The sequence below is a fragment of the Miniopterus schreibersii genome, assembly GCF_964146895.1.
Source record: "Miniopterus schreibersii genome assembly, chromosome: 14".
NCBI lineage: Eukaryota > Metazoa > Chordata > Mammalia > Chiroptera > Miniopteridae > Miniopterus > Miniopterus schreibersii.
The window spans coordinates 35,540,226-35,560,750 of record NC_138114.1 but is presented as its reverse complement, the minus strand read 5'-3'; the positions used below and the strand labels follow the sequence as shown (position 1 = coordinate 35,560,750).

The window sequence follows — 20,525 nt, the reverse complement described above, 5'->3', positions numbered from 1 at the left end:
CCTGAGAGAATAGTAAGACAGGGATTGGTGTTTCATTTACAGATGAAAACACTGAGATTTGTGACAAGTGCTGGTGAGTATGTGGAGCAACTGGAATTCTCACATAATGTTGGGAATGCCAAATGATGCAGACACTACACAACACTCTGCAAAATAGGTCAGTATTAACCCAAGAGAAATGAAAACTTATATCCACCTGGTTGAAAATATTTTTAGTAACTTAATTAATAATTGCAAAAAACCTGAAAATAACCCAAATGTCCTTCAACTGATGAGTGGATAAATAAACTGGGATGGATATACACACAATGGAATACTACTCAGAACAAATTACTGATACGTATGTGTGAAAACAATGATTTACATTTCCAATGTAATGATAAATTTCCAATGCATTATGCTAAATGAAAAAAGCCAAGCTCAAAAGCCTATCTACTGTAAGATTCCATTTATATGACATTCTCAAAAAGGCAAAAGGATAAAGAGAGGAATCAGGCCAGTAATTCCCAGAGGTATGCAGTAGAGGAGGAGACTGACTACATAGGGGCAAAAAGAACTTTTGGAACAAGAGAAATATTCTCTTCCTTTTTAAAAAAAATATGTTTTTATCAGTTTTAGAGAGAGAAGAAGGGATAGAAAGAGAGATAGAAACATCAGTTAGCTGCCTCCTGCCGGCCCCCTGCTGGGGATTAAGCCTGCAACCTAGGCATGTGCCCTGACCAGAAATGGAACCAGCGACCTCTTGGTGCATGTGTTGGTGCTCAGCCACTGAGTCACACTGGCCAGGCTATTCTCTACCTTGATTGTGGTGGTCATTATACAACTGCATGCATTTGTCAAAACTCAAACTGTACACCAAAGAGATGAATTCTACTGTATGTAAATTATACTCCCATTTAAAAAAGGAGAGAAGATAAATGAAAAGGAGGAGTTGAAAGGAGGTTTAAAGAAGCTGTTATCTACCAAACAACTTGTTTATAGTCATTAACCAAAACCAGGAACTGAACCCAGGAGCTCCACCTTCAAGTTCAAGTCAAGAAAACAACTGATTTTCCATTCTCTCTGCTTATAGACATAATCCCAGTTATAGTGGAAATTTTAAGTGCTGACCCCTCTCTCTTCTTGTTCACACCAGAAAGGAGAGCTCTCACTTTCCCTAAGTAGGACAAACATTCATACTCAAGGACTTATAATGTCAATAGCCAATCTGGACTTTTTCTTGTTAGGGGAAGGCTTGGATCTGCAGCATTTGGACATTTAGTCCTTAAATCAGAAATTTCTAGAACCAGGAGAGCCGTGTTAGAGGTCATGTAGCATCTGGACCAACCGACCACCCTTTCTCTTAGACTGAGATTCATGGAGAAGAAAACTGGACAGGTACATTTTAGAGACCTTTGAATGTGGCTAAGATGCCTGAACACTATTTGGTTTGCAATAGGAGCTACCAAAGAATGAAGAGCAGACAGCTAGCTACGTCCTGTTATTGACACAGGGCCAAAGAATGAATGTGAAAACCAAATGGTGAATGCAGCACTTGTTAATAGTTGTCATATAATTCCCCTGGGAAAGAATGGCAAAACTACTAGCCAAAGTAGGATATTTGGTTCTGTGTGGATTTTTATTAGCAGAATGTCTGGCTCCCTCTCTGGCATAAATACAGTTACTTATATCGAAATACATAATAAGTATCTTGCCTTGTTTGGAATAAGAAGAGTAACTAAATTCCTTGTTTGGCTTAAAATTCTACTGGAATACCATTATGCTTCAAAACAGTGTGAAGTAAACATTTTTGAGATGAATATCAGATGTTAATAAGAAAACTACAATGTAAGAAACAATTAAAATTTTGCTTTTAAAAAAAGACAGTTTCATACCACACCTCCTGTGGATTTAGCCTGCTTATCTCATCCATTGATTGGGGAACTAAGCTTTTGAGAGCGTAGCAGAGAAGACTGCCTTGTGTTTATGGGTAGTAGAGAGAATTAATTTCTGCACTTGCAGAAGTGGATCTCAGAGGAAGGGATCTGACAAAGTTGTTAAACCTGGTGGAGGCACAAGAGGAAAGCTGGGCTGATTATGTCTCGGAGCACTATAATTTTGAAATTCATTCTGGCCCCCAGAGTATAAATACACTTCAGTGTTTTTGTTAGGATTGCCAGAAAATCAGCAAGTGTTCACTTTCTTTGGCCAACAAAAGCACGACTCTCTGTGCACAAATTTTCTGCACATTTATAAACAAGAACATTTAGAAAATCCCCTCGTGCTGAGAGATATGACAACAGATATATTTAAACTGTGCCATAAAATAAAGCAGATACAAAGAATACTGTTGGGTTGATTAAGCACAGGAAAAGCTTTTATGTCACTCTTCTGACACAAGCATAGATATGTCTTCCTATCCACCCTAAAATACCTTCCCTGCACTATGCTGGCCTGATGAGCCATCCAAGTTTTCACCTTTGTTTTGGGTCAGACTTCTCAAACAAGTATTCCCAATCCATTCTCTGCATTTTCTCACCACTGCACCCTGGTTTCCTGTCCCTGCAGGCAATTGCAATGGTGGTCTCCAAGTGATCCGTGACCGCCTATTCAAACTAAGGCAAACACTTTTCTCCCTCACAGACTCTCCCAGTTGAAAAAAGGCCACTAGATGATCTCAAACTCTCTGGCAAACTTTTTCTGTAAATGGCCAGATGATAAATATTTCAGGCTTTGTGAACTACCCTGTTGTAACTACTCAGCCTGGCCACTCAGGGTGAAAGCAGCCGTAAGCAATACATCAATGAATGCACATGTCTGTGTTCCAATAGAAATTTGTTTATGGACACTGAAATTTGAATTTTCACCATCACAAAATACTACCCTTCTTTGGGTTTTTAAAATCACTAAGAAATGTAAAAACCATTCTTAGCTCAGAAACTAACAGGTAATGGGATAGATTTGGTCTCATAGGTCATAGTTTGTCTCGGTCAACCTAGCAACCCACCAGGAGTTTCTTCCTAGCTTTGCAGCCAGCCAGCCGGGTGCTGTGTGAAATTTCTCGTTATAAGAAGCTCACTACCTCACCAGCATCTGTTTTAAGGCCTGGATGAAATGACTTGACCTAGTTCTGCCTGCTAAAGACACAAAGAGTAACTTAACTTGATCTTCATGGCAACCCTTCAAATACTGAAATGTAACTACCCTAACCACCTTAGAGTCTAGCATCTTGGCAAAACAGTCCAGATTTCTTTAACTATTGCTTGTACAATGTGTTCCTTTAGTGTCCTCTCTGCTCCAGTCTGTAGAAATCCTTCTACAAGTTTGGCCTCAGAAGACAAGCCTTCAGGCGAGCCCAGTTTAGGGGGCAGGTGAGTAACGCTATGTCATCCAGCTCTCTGCCATTCTGGACTCTCATGCACTTCCCAACTTCTCTGGTTCAGGATAACGTGTACTCATCTTGGAAGTTCTTCCCCCTGGTTTTCATCACCCACGCAGCCTGATTCTCTTGTGATGCCCACAATCTCCTTCTTATTGGGTCCTTTATCTGCCTTGACAGTGGGAGTCACCAAAGCTTGACTTGGAGCCTCACACACTTGATGTTTTAGGAATCAGATGAATTTTCATGGCTCAGCCATCCCTTCTTTGGGGATTATTTCCAAGTTGTATCTGTAGCCTCGATCTCCCAGTGCATGAGCTATAGGCTCCTACCTCCCACTGCCTAGAAGGCACCCACTTAAATAAAGATCTGACTTTATTCTCACCCTAACACCTGCATATGCCAAATTGAATATCTCCTCACAAAATGATGATAATACTAAAATGATGATAATACTTTCATTACTAAATGAAAGAAATAACAATTAACCACTTATTGAGCACCTACACTGAGCGAGGCACTATCTTGAGCTAAAGACTCATGATCTTACTTAACCTTTACAACCCATGAGGAAACTACTCTTAGCCCTGGTATTCTGCAAACTAGAGAAAGAGCAGGACAAGAAAGTTGCAGGTAAAGAAATCTGAGAAATGCTGGTGAATTGTAAGTGTCCTTATTGGACTTCTCAAGGCTTCAATATGCTAGTGTGCATTGGAAATATCAATACAGAAGGGGAAAAGAGCTGCAAAGTGTTTCGGAAAGCCATAAATCCCCCCCCCCCCTTTCTCCTCTAGAGTAGGTTGAGAAACCAGGGCTCTGCAGCACAATTTTAAGGAAAAGCTGCTCTAGGAGTGTCTATCCATATGCTAGGCATGCAGCAGGAGGGAAAGGCAGAGGTGATGAAAGGACAGGAGCCCTGGACTTGGAGTCAGGACAGACTGAAGCCTCAGGTCCGAAATTAAAGTAGCCCTATAAGAATTAAGTGAGATAATGCATGTGAAGAGCTCTGCATAAGTGTAAAGGCAGGCTATAAATGTGCATGGCTTCATTAAAGGTTTTAATAAGTTTATCTTTAAAAATTTCCTCAGGGTTGGCTGTTGGTTTCTTTACCTAAAGATTAAGAAATCATATTTTATATATAGAGAGCTTCTCACAAAGCATTAGATTGAAGGACTATAAATCCTTAGATTTTTATTTTTTCTACTTCTAGGAAGTGTTTGTTGCACTTATATATTTGATTAATCCAGATAAAGAACTGCCACAAATATATAATGGTGAATTGTAAGTGTCCTTATTGGAATTCTCAAGGCTTCAATATGCTAACACTTTTCATTGAAGGGAGTATTTTAAAAATTACAAAAATGACTCATAACAATAAGATACGACAACTTGAACATGATTTGGGGTAGTTGAAGGGGTACTGAGGGCATCAGGTAGCTGTGGGTTCCTAGAGAAGGGGTAGAAGGAAATAGAGACTGGAATGTGCCAGCTGAAAATGCCAACAAGCTTCTTTGGCTGCATGTTTTGTCCAGGGCCATTCCTGTATGTTTTCCACCCTAATGATTTATACACAATTTTAGTATCTGTATAATTTTTAAAGTGTGAGGTGTAATGATAAAGGAATGAAACTTGTGTTTGTGTGAGGCTTATGAAACCCAAATCATGAGCTTAAGGTCTCACCTTGCAAATCCATATGGCTTAGACCCACATGCCAGGACTGGAGGCACCTAGACCTCATCTTCCCCAGAATTTGCTCTGCTTTGACCTAGAGCTGAATCCTTACTTCCTTCCCTGCTCCTTCTTTGGCTCTTGAGGATTTGTGGCCATGCTGCTTCAGGAGCCTGAGGCATTAAGGCCCCCCAACCTATCTTCTCCCTTATATGACAGACCCACCTACCTCCCCTACATGGCAGTTTCCCAAAGCATGTTCTGTAACAAGCACTCGGTACTCAAGTATGTTTGCAAAATGCTGTATTCAGAGAGAATGTCCCAATGTACATTAGCATAATAAATGACCCGAGAAGTCCTGCAGTGAAAACAAACCTTAGTAATCATTGTTTGCTCAGCATGTGGCATATGTGTTAGACCATGGGGCACTATTTTGCCATAGAATGCACACTGAACTCCCATACAACTCACTGTGGGAAGATGCTGCTCTGGTCTTACTTGGTTACCACCTAAATCTCTCAAACAAATCAGAATTTTATGACCCCATTTCTTTATTCATAATATTTTCCCCCACGGTATAACTGCTTACTATGCAACTCGATGCACTGTATTATATGTATAGCAACATAATAAAAGAGTTTGTGCTTTGGGGGGTCACAAAAGCCTGAGTTTCATCTTGGTTTAGCTGCTTAATAGCTGTGTGATATTAGACAAATTATGTAGCCTTCCTGAATCTATTTTCTTATTTGTAAAATAATGCAACGATTCCGATCTTTCAGGGTTTTGTGAAAGCTAAATGTAATTAGGTATAGAAAGTGTTAAGTACAGTCCACAGCACAAGGCACAGTATCTACATTATCAACTTCTCCATCATCATCATCATCATCATCATATCTAAATAAATGGATGAAAAAGTAGACATCCTCAAGCAGCTAACTGTCAAATTAATTTTTTTCTTTTGAGAGCTGAATTAAACATCCTAATAGGGTCAGTTATTGCAGTCCTGGAGAAAGGCTCAAAATCCCAGTCTCTGACTAAGGCATAACTGGTCTTTCCCACAGTGTTCAGTGTCATTTACGACATGCCTGATGGCAAAGAATGACCTTGAGGAGCTCCTGGACTGCTTCTCCGAGTCATGTTTACTATTATTAATAAGAATAATACTTCTCACCTATGTCAAAATTTTTGTTTGTTTATTTGCCAATTTCCATTGGATTTAGTCTCATTTCTATCAGGCCCAGGATTGAAGTGATAACTCGATTCCTGCTTTAAACAGAATAAAACAAGTTTCCAACAGGTCAGTGGCTTTGGCAGTTCTTTTTCCGGGTTGGTTAAATCATAGACAAATGATGTGAGCTTCAATAAGGCTAAGAGAATAAAAACATTCTGTCATAGTAACAAAATAGTTTGAATATTTAAGATTTCAAAACCAAATCTTCCACTGTAGCAAGAGGACCAAATAATTTTTTAAAAATATGGAATTATCTGAAGATAAATGAGAACTGTCCAAGGTAAATTTAAGTAAATGTGGTGCCTTGTTTGCTTTCTCTTTCTTTCTTTCTTTCCTTCCTTCCTTTTTTTCTGAACATGATGTGCTGTCAACTGGCTCCAGGGCACATGAGCCCCCTACAAATAACCTTGCTCTTAACACTGCCCTACACAGCTCAGTCTCTGTGGTTTAACTGCCTACTATATTTTTTAGCCCAGAAATTTCTGGACTAAGATCTCTGTTAAGCCGGGAATGTGCAGTGAAATGCTCTGGGGAATAAATACACTGTCTGCTCTCAGAGGTGTGCCTCTGGGGAGATGTGTTTTCCCAAGGAGAAATCTGGTTTTCCAAAGTGAGCTGAAATTTTCCTTACCCTGGGGGGCCTTTATTAACAATTTATCCCATGAGTGTTCAGGTATGAGGAAGAAAGTTTGTACGGCAGTCCTGAAGAAATGATTTTCTTGGCTGTCTGCATAAGAGGGGAGAAAATCCTTGAAAGGAAACTTTCTAACATGGTTGTATGTACAATAGTTTTCTTCTAAAATATTTCAAGTGAAGGAACACATTTGGACATGAGGACACTACCCCTTCCTCTATTACCATATGTCATACTTTTGCCTTATTGTGCAGAAATGTTCTTCCCTTAGCTATGATCAGACAGATTGTTGGATCCTGGAATGTGCCAAATGATGATCATCACAAAGTATATAAGGGATTCTGGCAGTGAGGGCCCAGGCTCCAACAGACTTCTTCTGGGAAGAACGGCCTTTTTATTCATACAGTCTTTCTCAGGTAGGCTGTACCGTGGCATTCTTTATAGAGGGAGTGGCCTTTAAACTGTTGAACTGACATCTGGTGAGACCTACCAGATGGAAGGAACAAGCAACAACTGCATGTCACTTTGGGATGCCCATGATGACTGCTTACATTGACCAAACAGAAGGGGTTGGGTAAAGGCCACCGGGGGCAAAGAGCCAGGTGGAATTCCTCCAGAGTCTTCTGGGGTCTCATAACTGGACTCCATCTTGGGCTCAAGATCTGCCCTTGGACCAACTAGTCTGAAAGAGGAGCACAGAGAATTGGTCTTGCTAAGAACTACTCAACAAGCAAAAACTGCTCTTGTAGGGCATAGAAAAAAGTGAAACTGTTAATAGCCTCTTGAACCCTAAAACCAATCCTTAGATAAATCAATTATCTGTTACACAAAAGAATGTCTGGCAGTGGTGTGAGCAGTAGAAGGTTATGGAGCCAAAAATTCATTCTGTTGACAGACCCTGAGGACCAGCTTAGATGTAGACCATGACGAGTTCCAACCCCAAAGGTCATCGACGGGTGAACAACAGGACAGAAGCAGAGGCCATACTGACACATCAGGTTTGAGAACTAGTGACTCAGACCTGTGATTCCAGAATACATTCCTCTCCCCCGTGTTCCACCACAGAGGTTCACAAGAAAGAGCTGTGAAAGCAAAGGGAGTAAGAATGATCTTTAATCTCTGTTTCTCATCTCTTCTCAACCACATGTGCTAAAGTATGTGATCTTTGCTTCTTTGTCTCCTCTAGAAAAGAGAAATAGCCCTGCAATGTATTCTGAAGAGGAGTCATAAACCAGTAAGATCAAAAGGAATGTGGGCTAGAGGTAGAGGCTGGATAAAGGGGAAAATGGGGGAGGGGAGGACACTATGACTTGAGACTGTCAAAGCAAGAGACTTCATGGGTGGCTGGGAAGTGAGGCTGCTCAACCTGAAAGGAGAATACTGGCTTCTTGGAGTTTTAGATCAAGAATATAACTACAGAGAGGTGTCCCGATCAAAAGGTTTCAGGAAGACCTGCCTCCCAACCAAGCAGAGCAGAACTGAGCTCACCTCCAGCACAGGTCTTGACTACCACAGCTTGAGGGCTGACCCAAGCACGTGCTTCTGTGTACTTGCAAGGATAAAAAGATGACCTTTTCAGAAATTACTCTGGTGCGCACAGTCCCGACATCGGGCAGGAGAAGGGGAATGGGGACAAACATTGCTTCCAAGCCACAACCTAAATTGATTTTAAATGACTTATCTCCTGGCCTTCCTTAATGTAAGCCAAATCCTTTCAGTTATTTCATGGCTGTACTTTCAACTGCATTTTAACCACATTTTCCTAAGCATAAACATTATGCAACATTGCCCAAAAGGCATAGAGATTTTCTTCCCTTTCCTCACATCAACATTAAATCATTTCATAAGAAGTTGTTAAAATTCAGGAAACTTGTAGCTCTTGATCATGTTCTACTGACACACAGGAGCGAGCTGACTCCATAGACCATGAGTCTTGCTCATGACAAGAACCGGTTGCCTTCCTGTTCGGAATGTCCTCCCTTCCCCAGTGACCTCCCTCTGTCTCAGCCACTCCACAGGCCCAGCCCCACACTCCCGAGCTGAGCAGAGAGAGCGCTCTGATCACCCACCCAGACACTTCAGCTCCCACCATCTGTGCCTCACACTGCATGAACTTTCTGCCTTTTTTGGTAGTGTTTGTGTCCGTGCCTGACTACAATTTAAGACTGGTAGCTTCTGGCAGCTGCAGACTGTTACTCACTTTCCGTAGTGCTTATCCACCATGGTGCCTTGCTTCTGAGAAGTGCTTACAATATGTTAACTGAATGCACTGGTCTCTCTCCTAAGTGACCAACGCTCCTGCAATGGAGCTAATATTCTCTCTCTCGTCTTTCAGATTCTCCAGTGTCCCAAGAAATATATATCTTCCTTCCCTGAAGAAAGTGCATTTATTTTGTGTATCTAGTTCCGACAGAGCCAAAGTTTGGGCTTATAATAACATAAATTGTCACCAGATATTGCTAATTTCTTATTTAAAAGAATATGAAAAAAAGAGAAGGTTATATAGCATAGTAGTTGCTCAATAAATATCTCGAGTAAATGAATGAGTGCCTGAGTAGTAATAGGAAATTGGATAAAAATAGGAACTGAAAGAGGAGTAGAAAAATATAAATACACAGGGAATTTAGAAAAGAAGTAGAAAGAGAGGGAGAGGAGAGGGAAGGGAGACCCAAATCTAATTAAATTCTAAATCAGCAGTTCTGGTTTTACTACAAACTTGTACACGATAATTTAATAAATAGAGAGGCAAGGCAGTTGGGCGAGAAGAGAAAGGACTTTGAAGAGAGAGAGCTAAATTCCAACATACACTCAGTCACTGTGTGACCTTGAACAAGTGACTCAACCTATCTGAACTTTACTGTTTCTTTAACTTTATTTTAAAATAATTTTAGATTTACAGAAAATTTGCAAAAATATACAGAGTTCCTGGATATAATTCCCCCAGCTTCTCCTAATGTTAGCATCTTTCATAACCATAGTACCATTATCAATTAACACTGATACATTAATGTCAATTAAACTATATGCCTTATTAGAATTTCACCAGTTTTCCCATTAATATCCTCTTTCTAGTCCAGGACCCAATAGGATCCCACACTGCATTCAGTTGCCTTGTCTCTGCTCCTGTAGTCTTTGACAATTCCTCAGTCTTTCCTTAAACTTGCATCACCTTGACACTATCAATAGTAAAATGTCCCTCAACTTGAGGCTGTCTGATGTTTTTTTCCTAATGATTAGAGTTATGTTTTTTTTATTTTGGCAAGAACACCAAAGAAATAGTGTCATGTCCTTCTTAGTGCATCATATTAGGAGATACACATCAGTATGTCCTATCTGACCATGTTGACTTTGAGCACTTGGTTAAGCTGGTATCTACTGGGTTTCTCCACTGTTCTATTTTCCCTTTTGTAACTAATAAGTATTGTATGGAGAGATACTTTTAAACTATGCAAGTATCTTGTTTCTCATCATGGTTTTGTGCAAAAATTTTAGAATTCATAAGTGTCTGTAATCAGGTAATAATTTATTACTGAGGTGTGCTAATGGTGATTTCCTATTTCCCTCATTCCTTTTATACTTATTGAAATTCTTATCTTCCCCTCTGATTGATATATTTATTCAATTGTTCAAATCAGTATAAACTCATAAATATTTATTTTATTCTACAGACCGTAATCCAATACTATGATTATTTTGTTGTTTAAGCTTCACTTCCTTCATCTGTGAGTCAGGGACAATGCCAACCACCTTACAAAACTGTCTTAAGGGTTAAACGGGATTAAAAATGTGAAAATATCCAGCCCAGAGCACCTAGTAAATAAATGCTAGCTCCTTTCCTTCTTTTTCTTTCTAGAAAGTAAAATCATGCTAATTTGGAGGCAGAGCCATTCTAAATATGTGAAAATCTGAATTTAAGAATTCTCCTTTAATGTAATGCAGCTTTTCTACCCTAAGGTATGTAAAAACAAGAAGTTAGCTATCCCAGTGTTGTCTAGTGGAGGTCATTTGGGATTTGCCTATAATGACTATATAAGATTGATGTTTAATCCTCATGCCCATAATTTGTATGAAAATAGATGCTTGAGAATACTTGAAAACAGACTGTTCTCTTTAGTAGTTTAACTGTGTTCCCAGAAATCTTGTTTATGTTCTGAAGTTGCTTAAAGTATTTTCAGAGATAGCCCCCAAAGCATGTCTCAACCCAGCTGTGGTTCATATGACCATTAACTCTGAACTAGTGAAATCACTGATTCATCTTGGATTCCCAAGGCTATGGTAGTGAATGAAAGAAATCCAAGTTTTCTTTCTCCAAAATTAATTTAAAATTAGATTTTAAAAGTTTGGGCAAATCACTTCTATATTCAGGTGGAATTCAAAACAACAGTAACAACCACGAAGGACAAGGGTAAGGTCCTATGTTATGTGAGAGTTACTACATCTGGAAGTTTAAAATAATTCATGAAATACAGTAAAATCCCGTATGAAATCACACAGTTTACTGGAACTTTCATTTCCCACCCAGCTTTATCAGTAAGGAAAATCAAGAACGTCAGATTTATTTTGAAGAACGATGGGGCAGTGTGGTTCACAAGCTCACATGTGGACGCCCAGAGAGTCTGTCTTACTCAATTTGGGGTGGAACTAGGAAGCTGCATTTTTATCAGGCGTCACCCCCCAATATGAGCCTTGATACAGGTGGGAGGCAGAATACCACAGTGGTCCAAAGCCCAGGCTCTGGGGGCCTGACAATGTGCGTTTGAATCTCATTATTGCCATCTACCACTTATGCAACCTTGGGCAAATGACTTCATTTCCTTGTGCCTCAGTTTCCCCATTGGTAAGGTAGGGCTAATGACATTATCTGTCTCCCAGGTTGTTGTGAGGAGCAAATAAATGGTACATGTAACTGATTAACATGACAGTGCCAGATGGAGATCAGCGATTCCTATGGGTAATGGATCCCCCTTTGACAGCATGTCTGAGCACAGAACTAACTGCTTGAGCTGAGCCTCTAACACTTTCTGCATCCACTGTGCCTCACCATGGACACTGGCATATACATCCATCATCAGGGTCATGACTGAAGGCTACGGAGACTGTGAGCTGAGCTGCCACTGTCAGAAAGTGTTTAAGTAACAAAGGCTGATTGATCCTCTGTCAATCAGAGACATATAGGACCAGAACGGAAGTATCCTCTTAGCATTCAGGTAGTTTACTAGATGACTAAAATAGGAAACTACTATATTTGTGGTTAAACCAAACACGAACCAATAAGAATAGAGACTGAAATTTTGTGTTTTAATAACTGAGGCAAAAGAAATTAAGTCTAAAAGACAGAAACTGGAGAACAGAAAACTCTGGGTATAGGGTTATACTATGGAGGAAAAGTGTTCTTTAAGCCCAAGAGCACAGCATCCCCACCCCTTGCCCTGCACGGAGACCTGCCTCTTCTCCTTCCTGTCCCTCGTCCTTGCTCCAGGGCCACAGCATGTCAGCCATTGGCCCCTTTCCTACTACTAGCCACTAGACCTCTTACAGCGCCCCTCTTACAGTGTTCCCAAACTCTGATCACAACTGTCCTCTTCAGAATTGGTTTCTGGTAAGGTCTCAGAGGCCTTGGAGAGACTTTCTAGGGGCTGGGATCTTGGTGGGATGCTGAGAGCAGGGGTGGGGTGACTCACTGTCCCTCAAGCCTATGTTCCTCCCCACTTTCCTGACCCAGGTGTTGGTGTTCAGTGTCTATTCAGGAGGCTGATCGTGGAAGAGGGGGGTAGGCTAGATGGATCCAGTGGCCAGGGATCATGTTGTCCAAACTCAAAACTGATACATCTTGTCTTAAAAGCACCTGTAGGAACCAGGGGAGAATATTTGAAAATGGGTCTGGGGAGAATATTTTGGAAAGGGAGGGGAAAAAAGGTAGGGACTGACTGTCCAAAAGGAGAAGGCAAGTGGACTTGGTAATGATATGGGTGGAGATAACATCAATTAGGCTTTGGGCGGTTAGAGTGAAGTGAGAGGGAGGATGACAGTGTGTCGTCTATCTCATTGCCTGGGAAGAAAGCAGCTATCACAGAAGTGGTAAGATTGACAGGTAGATGAGATGTCAGTAACAGACAACCTAAAAGGAGAAATATGCTTAAAAATCACTTACTATCAATTACTTACAAGAACTTCTCCAAGTGGCTTCTTACCTCATTAAATCTCATCACAAGATCTTCAAGGGGGTTGTGTTCTCCATTCTGGGAGTTAAGAATTGATGCTGAGATGGATGCTTTGAGGCAGGGCAGGGACCTCTGACATTCCGGAGTACCCAAGTTCTGGGTCAAGAAGCAAAGATAGTCAACTGGCAAGACCCTTCGGTAAATATTCTGTTCCTGCTCCATCAGGATGCTGGCAACTTCCTCAGGGAACTGGATGAGGGGCTGCAGATCAATCAGTTCCTTGCTGATCCCAGCTGAACTTGAAGGGAGGGCGCTGGAGTTGGCCATAGAGGTGCCTGCTTGGCGTTCTGAAATAAAGTCACAAAGCTCCTGGTCACACCAAGGTTGGTCTCCCTTACAACAGATATTTACTTGAGAGACATTCAAAATCTTGCAGGTTTCTTAAACAAAGTTTCTGCTTGGCGAATAGCTCTATACCATCCTTGCTATAGAGACCTGATATCTGCCCTGCCTGCTTCCTCCTGCCCCCTCCCTGGGGCTGGGAGTAGGCATAGTTTCCCACTTTCAGAAGCAAAGCTGATCTAGCACACATTCCCTAACCAGTTCACTGTGACACTTGGCAGAGTCGTAGAGAAGTAAAACATACCATCTGCTTCATCATCCTCCAGTGCTAACCATCAGAGTGAAAAGAAATGAGTGGACGTGGGCACGGCAATTGAAATGGAAGAGAAAGGAGGCTGTAGGGGGAGGAGCCATGTACATGTATATGCACATGTGTGTAAACATGCAGGGGAACTGGGGACTCTGCACTCGACATTTCAAAACTTCATGGTCTACCCTGTGAACATCCCACCCTCAAAACCTAGATTCTACTGAGATCCATTTGGGGATTTGCAGGGACAGAACCACCTACCAGAATAAGAAAGGAACAGGTAATAAGGAGATGTATCTAAATAAGTAAAATAAATAAACCTTCTTCTCTGCCCCACAACTGGTAGTAAGAAGACGGCATGGGAGAGAAAGTGGCAAGGGCATTATACAGAAGTATGAAATACATTTGTAGACTCAATATTATTCCCTTAGCACAAATTCACTTTATTTTGACTACTATTCCCGCTCCAATCTGTCTCTTAACTTCCTGCCTATGTCGTTCATTTATTCATCTACGTAACCAGTCATCCATCCATCAATTCATTAAAAAAACTGAAAATCTGAGTCTTAGAACAGAATTTCCCAAGATATGATCAGTTTTTTGACCAGCTAAGTTGGGTAAATGTCATGTATTCTTGTCACAAATTCTATTCCTGGAAGTGCATGGGACACAGGGGTACCCCATTAAAGGTTCGAAGGACTCTGCCAGTAAAGGAATCCATTTACATTGCTTAACCAGAGTTTCTCCGGAGCCATACTTTATATAACACCTACCGTGCATTCTGTGTGGCTGGTGTTGGTTGGAACCACTTCAGGAAATGCTGCCCTGAGGGCCAAACTGTTCCTGCTCTCGGTCCAGTTCACATCTTTTTCTTCCTGGCAGTCCCTCCCTGGCCGGCCCTCCTTCCCCCTTCTCCTGGTGCTTCACGAGGGGACCCTGTTCTATTTTCCCAGAATCTTCCCTACATTCCTGATTTCTTAAACACCCCTACTGACCCTTTAACAGAATAAAACCCATCTACCTTCTGATGACACTGTATTTGTAACACAGACTGCCATCTAGCCTGGACACGACACCACGGCAAAGTTACTGTAAAGGCGAAGGGATTAAGCAAAAACAAAAACAAAACTCCTAGGTACAGACCACAGTATGGCGATTAGGAAGGGAAAGGGGAGTAGGGAGGTAGAAGAGGCTTAAAGGGGGAGACATGGTGACGAGAGGAGCCTTGACTTGGGCTGGTGACACATAATACAATATACAGATGATGTGTTATAGAATTGTACACCTGAAACTTATGTGATTTTATTAACCAATGTCACCCCAAAAAATTCAATTAAAAAAAGACTTCTTTAACGTTCAGACCTCAGTATCCTTGACTTTTTAAAAAAATCTCTATTGCAGAAACTTTGGAATCATCACTCCAAAGTGCTCTGTTTCTGTATTGCTGAATTCTGAAGTCTTCATCCCTGAACTGACCTCCGCTTCCCTTTCACCCTTCGTACGAAACTTTCTCTGCCTCAGCAGACTTCCACTTGCTTGGCCTTGGTCTGGGCTCAGGCTCGGCATTTTGACACGGCATCCACACACTCCCAGGATTCACTCACAAGTAACCTCGACTTTCCACCACATGCACATCCCAACCTCAATCCTAGGCAAACTCAACCATCTATGCTTGGCTTCTGGGAAGCAACACAATGACAATGACAATCATGTAGTTAGTGGTGGGACCCTTGCTGAACTGTGTTAGCCTACTTTAGCTAGGCCCTCAGGACAGCTTCAGACTTGATGTAAATTTATTTTCCCCTAAATAACTCAACAAGGTCCACCTTGGTTTGTGATGAAGTCTATTCAACTTGCTTCAGTGGTTATCTCCACCTTCAGTCCCTTTCTTTCCACTGACTCTTCCTTGCCTACACAAATGTTCAATTTCCTTTATCCTTAAAAACAAACCAATAAACTTCCTTTCTCCATTAAGCGCCAAATCATCTCTAGCCTCCCCTTTATTACGGGCCTTCTCTAAAGGGTAGTCTACATTCCCTGGTTCCTGCCTCTGTAAGTATGGTGACCATATCCTCTGATTCAAAAATCAGGCCAGTCTGTTCGAATCAACAAACCAGTAAGGATGTGGGAGAGAAAATCAGAAACCAGGTCTGTCTTGGGAGGTCCTAGTTCTTAAATCACTATGTTGACAGGACATCTCTGCTAATGGTCTGGGCTCTGATGTTCGCCCCTCAATTCTCCCAAGCAGCCCATCTCCTTTGAAGCATAGCTCAGGAAAAGTTCTTGGTGGTATTTTCTATTTAATTAAGTGAGGTGCTCCCCTTTTGGAGAAATGCTTCCAGTGACAATCTAAACAAACAAATTGTGAGGAGAAAGTTTGAGCTTCACTGCTCTCCATTGATGCAAGCCTGGAGTAATTTTAAATATGTATGTTACAATCAAAACTTTGTTTTCTCTGCTGTATAAAAACTAGAGTATCCAAACGATCATTTCTCTCTTATTCTAAAAGGTTAGTAAGGAGTTCAATGACTCAGTCTAACAATTTTTATCCATCTTTTGGATCAAGCTACCAAAAACTGACTGCAGAAAAAACAAAGACTACCAAGTTATATCTGGTTCGTTGTAAGCACATATTTGAAAATAATTAAAACTAAGGTAGGTACTCAAATCTATATGGCTTACAGGGCCTCACTCTTTAACTTTCTGAAAAGTTTACTAAGTGACTGGATTTCCTGAAAATTGAGTCAGAATGTGGCCTGATGACAGAGGCAGACTACAGTTTCTGGATACAAATAATTTATGTGCAATGGAATTAGCCATATATAGGAAGTCTTCCCAGAAGTAACCAACTTCTGTACTTCCAAGAAGAACAGCACTCTGTGAAGGAAATAAAAGTAACTCCCAAATCTTATGAAACCACTTATTTAACATGTAAGAGAAGAGATAATGTAATGAAATATGTAAGTAATGTAAGATAAGATGATATATTATGTATTGTAATATATCTTGAGATATGAATCACATGCTGTTACAATGAGTAAAGAATCTAGTAACTGGTGAAAAATAGCAATGATAGCAATAAACAAGACCTAAAAAACTGGATAAAAGAAGAAATGAAGCCTGGTCAGTGTGACCCTAACAAATGTAGTGGCCCTGTGTGTCTCAATATAAGCATGACATCACACTCAAAGGAAACACACATATGATGTCAGAAACCTTGAAACTTAATGTAGACCTTCAGTGTAGGTTTCCTTAAAGCAGGATTACTAAGAATTTTTTTTTGGTCATGCACCACAAAAAAAGTCCCAGAAATCTTCTCGGGACAGTGTTTTCTGTCCTCCAAGTTCCACACTTCAGCAGCTGTTAAAACAAACTCAGAAAAAGAGATCAGGTTTGTGGTTATGATAGACAGGGAGTGGAGAGAGAGGGAACTGGAGGAAGGTGGTCAGAAGGTACAAACTTCCAGTTATAAGACAAATAAGTACTAAGGATATAATGTACAACAGGACGACTATAGCTAACACTGCTGTATGATACATATTAAAGTTGTTAACAGTAAATCCTAAGAGTCCTCATTACAAAGAGGAGACTTTTTTTCTTTTTACTGTATGTGTCTATATGAGTTGATGGGTGCTAACTGAACTTGCTGTGGTAATCACTCACAATACATGTAAGTCACGTAATTATGCTGTACACCTTTAAACTTGTACAGTGATGTAAGTCAATTATATCTCAAAAATGAAAAGAGATACTTCCCACTTTCTCTCATTCCTTGCTTGCTTCCTTTCTTTCTGATGATCAGAAAATCCCTGATCTTGTCTATAAGCTGCGATTCTCAGGGGTTGTCCACAAATTGTGCAGCCCAGAAATATCCAGAAAAGCCTCTCAACTTGATGAGCACTTTTCCTTGATAATTGCTCACCCAGTGTCCTGAGATACAGTGCTTTTGGCGAACTCCCTCCCCCACCACTCAGTCCCCTCCCTCAGGGTTAACACTTGTTCAGAGACGCTAGCTCAGGTCCAAGCCTATGGAAGAGGCCTGGGCTTCCCATTTATTTTTTTGTTCCTCGGTCCTTATCAAAACGGAAAGCACTTGGTCTATCTCGCTGTGCCTCATATAAAAATCTAGAGATAGAGGTTACCAAGTAATCTCACATAATTTGCACAATATTAGGGAGTCATGACAGATAGGCATTGCTAATCTTAATTTTTATAAAGCTTGAGTTAAGTAGCTATGTGCCTCGCCCAAGAATCCAGCTTGTGAGCGGTCAGTCATGGAATGGGCAAAAGTTGAGAAAGAACCAGAAGATTCTGGCTCCTGACTTTACTTTGCATTACTCCAAGCCCAGCCTGAGTTACCTTGGGTGTGCTGTGTCCAGGGGCCACCCTTATTAGCTGCCAATACATCTGAATGGGCTTAAGAAAGGCTAAGTAGAAAGACATTCATTCATTTATTGAGTTCCTGTTATGTGCCAGGCTTTGCTTCAGGCTACTTTGATGTTGGAATTTAGTGTCAATAGTACATGAAAAAGATGAGTTCACAAAATCAATGAAGCATATTATTTCTAAGTCAGTGCTTAAAAAAAAAAAAAGAAAAAACAATATGCCTAGATAGAGAATTAAGCTATATTCAGATAAAAATAGTTACTGGACTTAGCCTCATAGCAGAAAAAAGTATGACAGAATTCTTATTAATAAAAAAATTAAAGCCGTGCTCGTGGGTGTGAAGTGGCATCTTATGGTCTTGATTTGCATATCTCTAGTGACTAATGATATTGAGCATCTTTCATGTTTTCATTTGTTCATCTTCTCTTAGAAAAATATCTATTTGAGGGCTTGGCCCATTTTTGAACTGGGTTGTTTGCTTTTTGTTGTTAAGATTTATATAAATTCTAGGTACTAATCTCTTATATATGTGATTTGCAAATATTTTATTTCATTCAGTGGGTTGCCTTTTACTCCATTGATAGTGTTCTTTGATGCACACAAGTTTTACATTTTGATGATACCCAATTTGTCTATTTTTTTCTTTTGTTGCCTGTACCTTTGGTGTCATATCCAATAAATCAATGCCAAATCCAGTGTCATAAAGCTTTTCTCATGTTGCATAGTTTTAGGTGTTACACTTAGGCCTGTGACCCATTTTGAGTTAGTTTTTGTATATGGTGCAAGGTAGGGGTCCAGATTTATTTTTTTGCATGTGGACATCCAATTTTCCTAGCACTATTTGTTGAAATGATTGTCCTTTCCCCATTTAATGGTCTTGGCTCCCTCATCAAAAATTATGTGACCATATATGCAAGGGTTTATTTCTGGGCTCTCAATTCAGTTCCACTGGTCTGTATGTCTGTCTTTATGGCAGTACCACACTGTTTTGATTACTGTAGCTTTGTAGTAAGTTTAGAAACTGGAAGTGTGAATCCTCCAACTTTATTCTTCTTTTAAAAAATGTTATTTTGACTGTTCTGGGTCCCTTGAAAGCCCATAGGTCTTGAATTTTATAATAGGCTTATTAATTTCTGCTCAAAAAAAGGCAGCTGGAATTTTTATAGGAATTGCATTGAATCAGTAGATTTTTGGGGGGAAGTATTGCTCTTTTAGCAATATTAAGTCTTTTAACCCATGCATACAGACTGTCCTTCCATTTATTTAGATCTTTTAAAGTCTTTTAAGATTTCTTTAAACAATGTTTTTAGTTTTTAGTATACAAGTCTTGCACTTCTTTTGTAAATTTATTCCTAAGTATTCTATTCTTTTTGATGTTATAGTTAATGGAATAGTTTTCTTAACTTCACTTTTGGGTTATTCATGGCTAGTGGACAGAAATACAACTGACGTCGTATTTTGCAACCTTGTTCAACTCATTTCATAGTTCTAATAGAGTTTTAGTGAATTCCTTAGGATTTTCTATATATGAGATCATGCTATATGATAATAGAGATAGTTTTACTTCTTTTCTAATCTGGATGCCTTTTATTTCTTTCTCTTGCTTAGAATCTTCGGTAAATGTTAAAGAGAAGTGGTGAGAATGGATATCTTTGTCTGGTTTCTGCTTTTAGATGGAGAGCATTTAGTCTTTCCTCATTATGCATTATGTTAGCTGAGAGTTTTTCATAGATGCACTTGGTCAGGTTAGGGAGTTCTCTTTTATTTCTATTTAGTGTTTTTATCATAAAAGGGTATTGAATTTTGTCAAATGCTTTTTCTGCATCTTTTGACATAATCATGTGGTTGTTATACATTATTCTATTAATATTGTGTATAACTTTGGTTTTCATATGTCTAACCATACATTTATTTTCATATTAATATATTTCATAAGTTTAAGTACGGTCTGAGAAGAGCTTTGTACAAGACCAACAGACACTTACTGTGTATTCACAATTCTGGTCATAACTTGGACCTGTACATTGGACAAGAACAGATGGAAAACTGGGACGTGACTGTAACCATGACTTCAAATCACAAACACTCCAATATTTTTAAAAAATTATGTTTGTTTTAAAGAAGAAAAATATTTTAAAAATTCATGTTGAATATGCACTCTTTATTGTTGTTTGTTATTATAATCACATTTTCAACCCTTGACGGTATGAGTATCAATTAAAATAGCTGTATGACTTAAAAGAAAACTGGTGCGTGTCATTTCTGATTTAGAACATATTATTGCAGAAATGACCTGTACCAGACTTTGGGTAGGTCAAAGTCACTTAATAAGAAAAACATATATGAACCTGGAATATTTTCTTTGCCCATAAAAGGCAATAATAATGGTACTGATAGCATGAATTGCTCACATTTCATTTAAGTATCTCCTTTGG

At 39.8% G+C, this 20,525-nt stretch overlaps 1 protein-coding gene across 5 annotated transcripts in view; it reads right to left on the bottom strand.

The window, feature by feature from the left end:
• Window positions 1-20,525, bottom strand: part of PLCE1 (phospholipase C epsilon 1) — a 244,144-nt gene that overhangs the window by 87,304 nt on the left and 136,315 nt on the right. For all 5 annotated transcript variants that reach the window (XM_081158868.1, XM_081158872.1, XM_081158870.1 and 2 more), the window contains exon 4: window positions 13,083-13,399. In XM_081158868.1, the coding sequence (XP_081014994.1) occupies window positions 13,083-13,399 (317 nt within the window). The remainder of the gene's footprint in view (window positions 1-13,082; window positions 13,400-20,525) is intronic.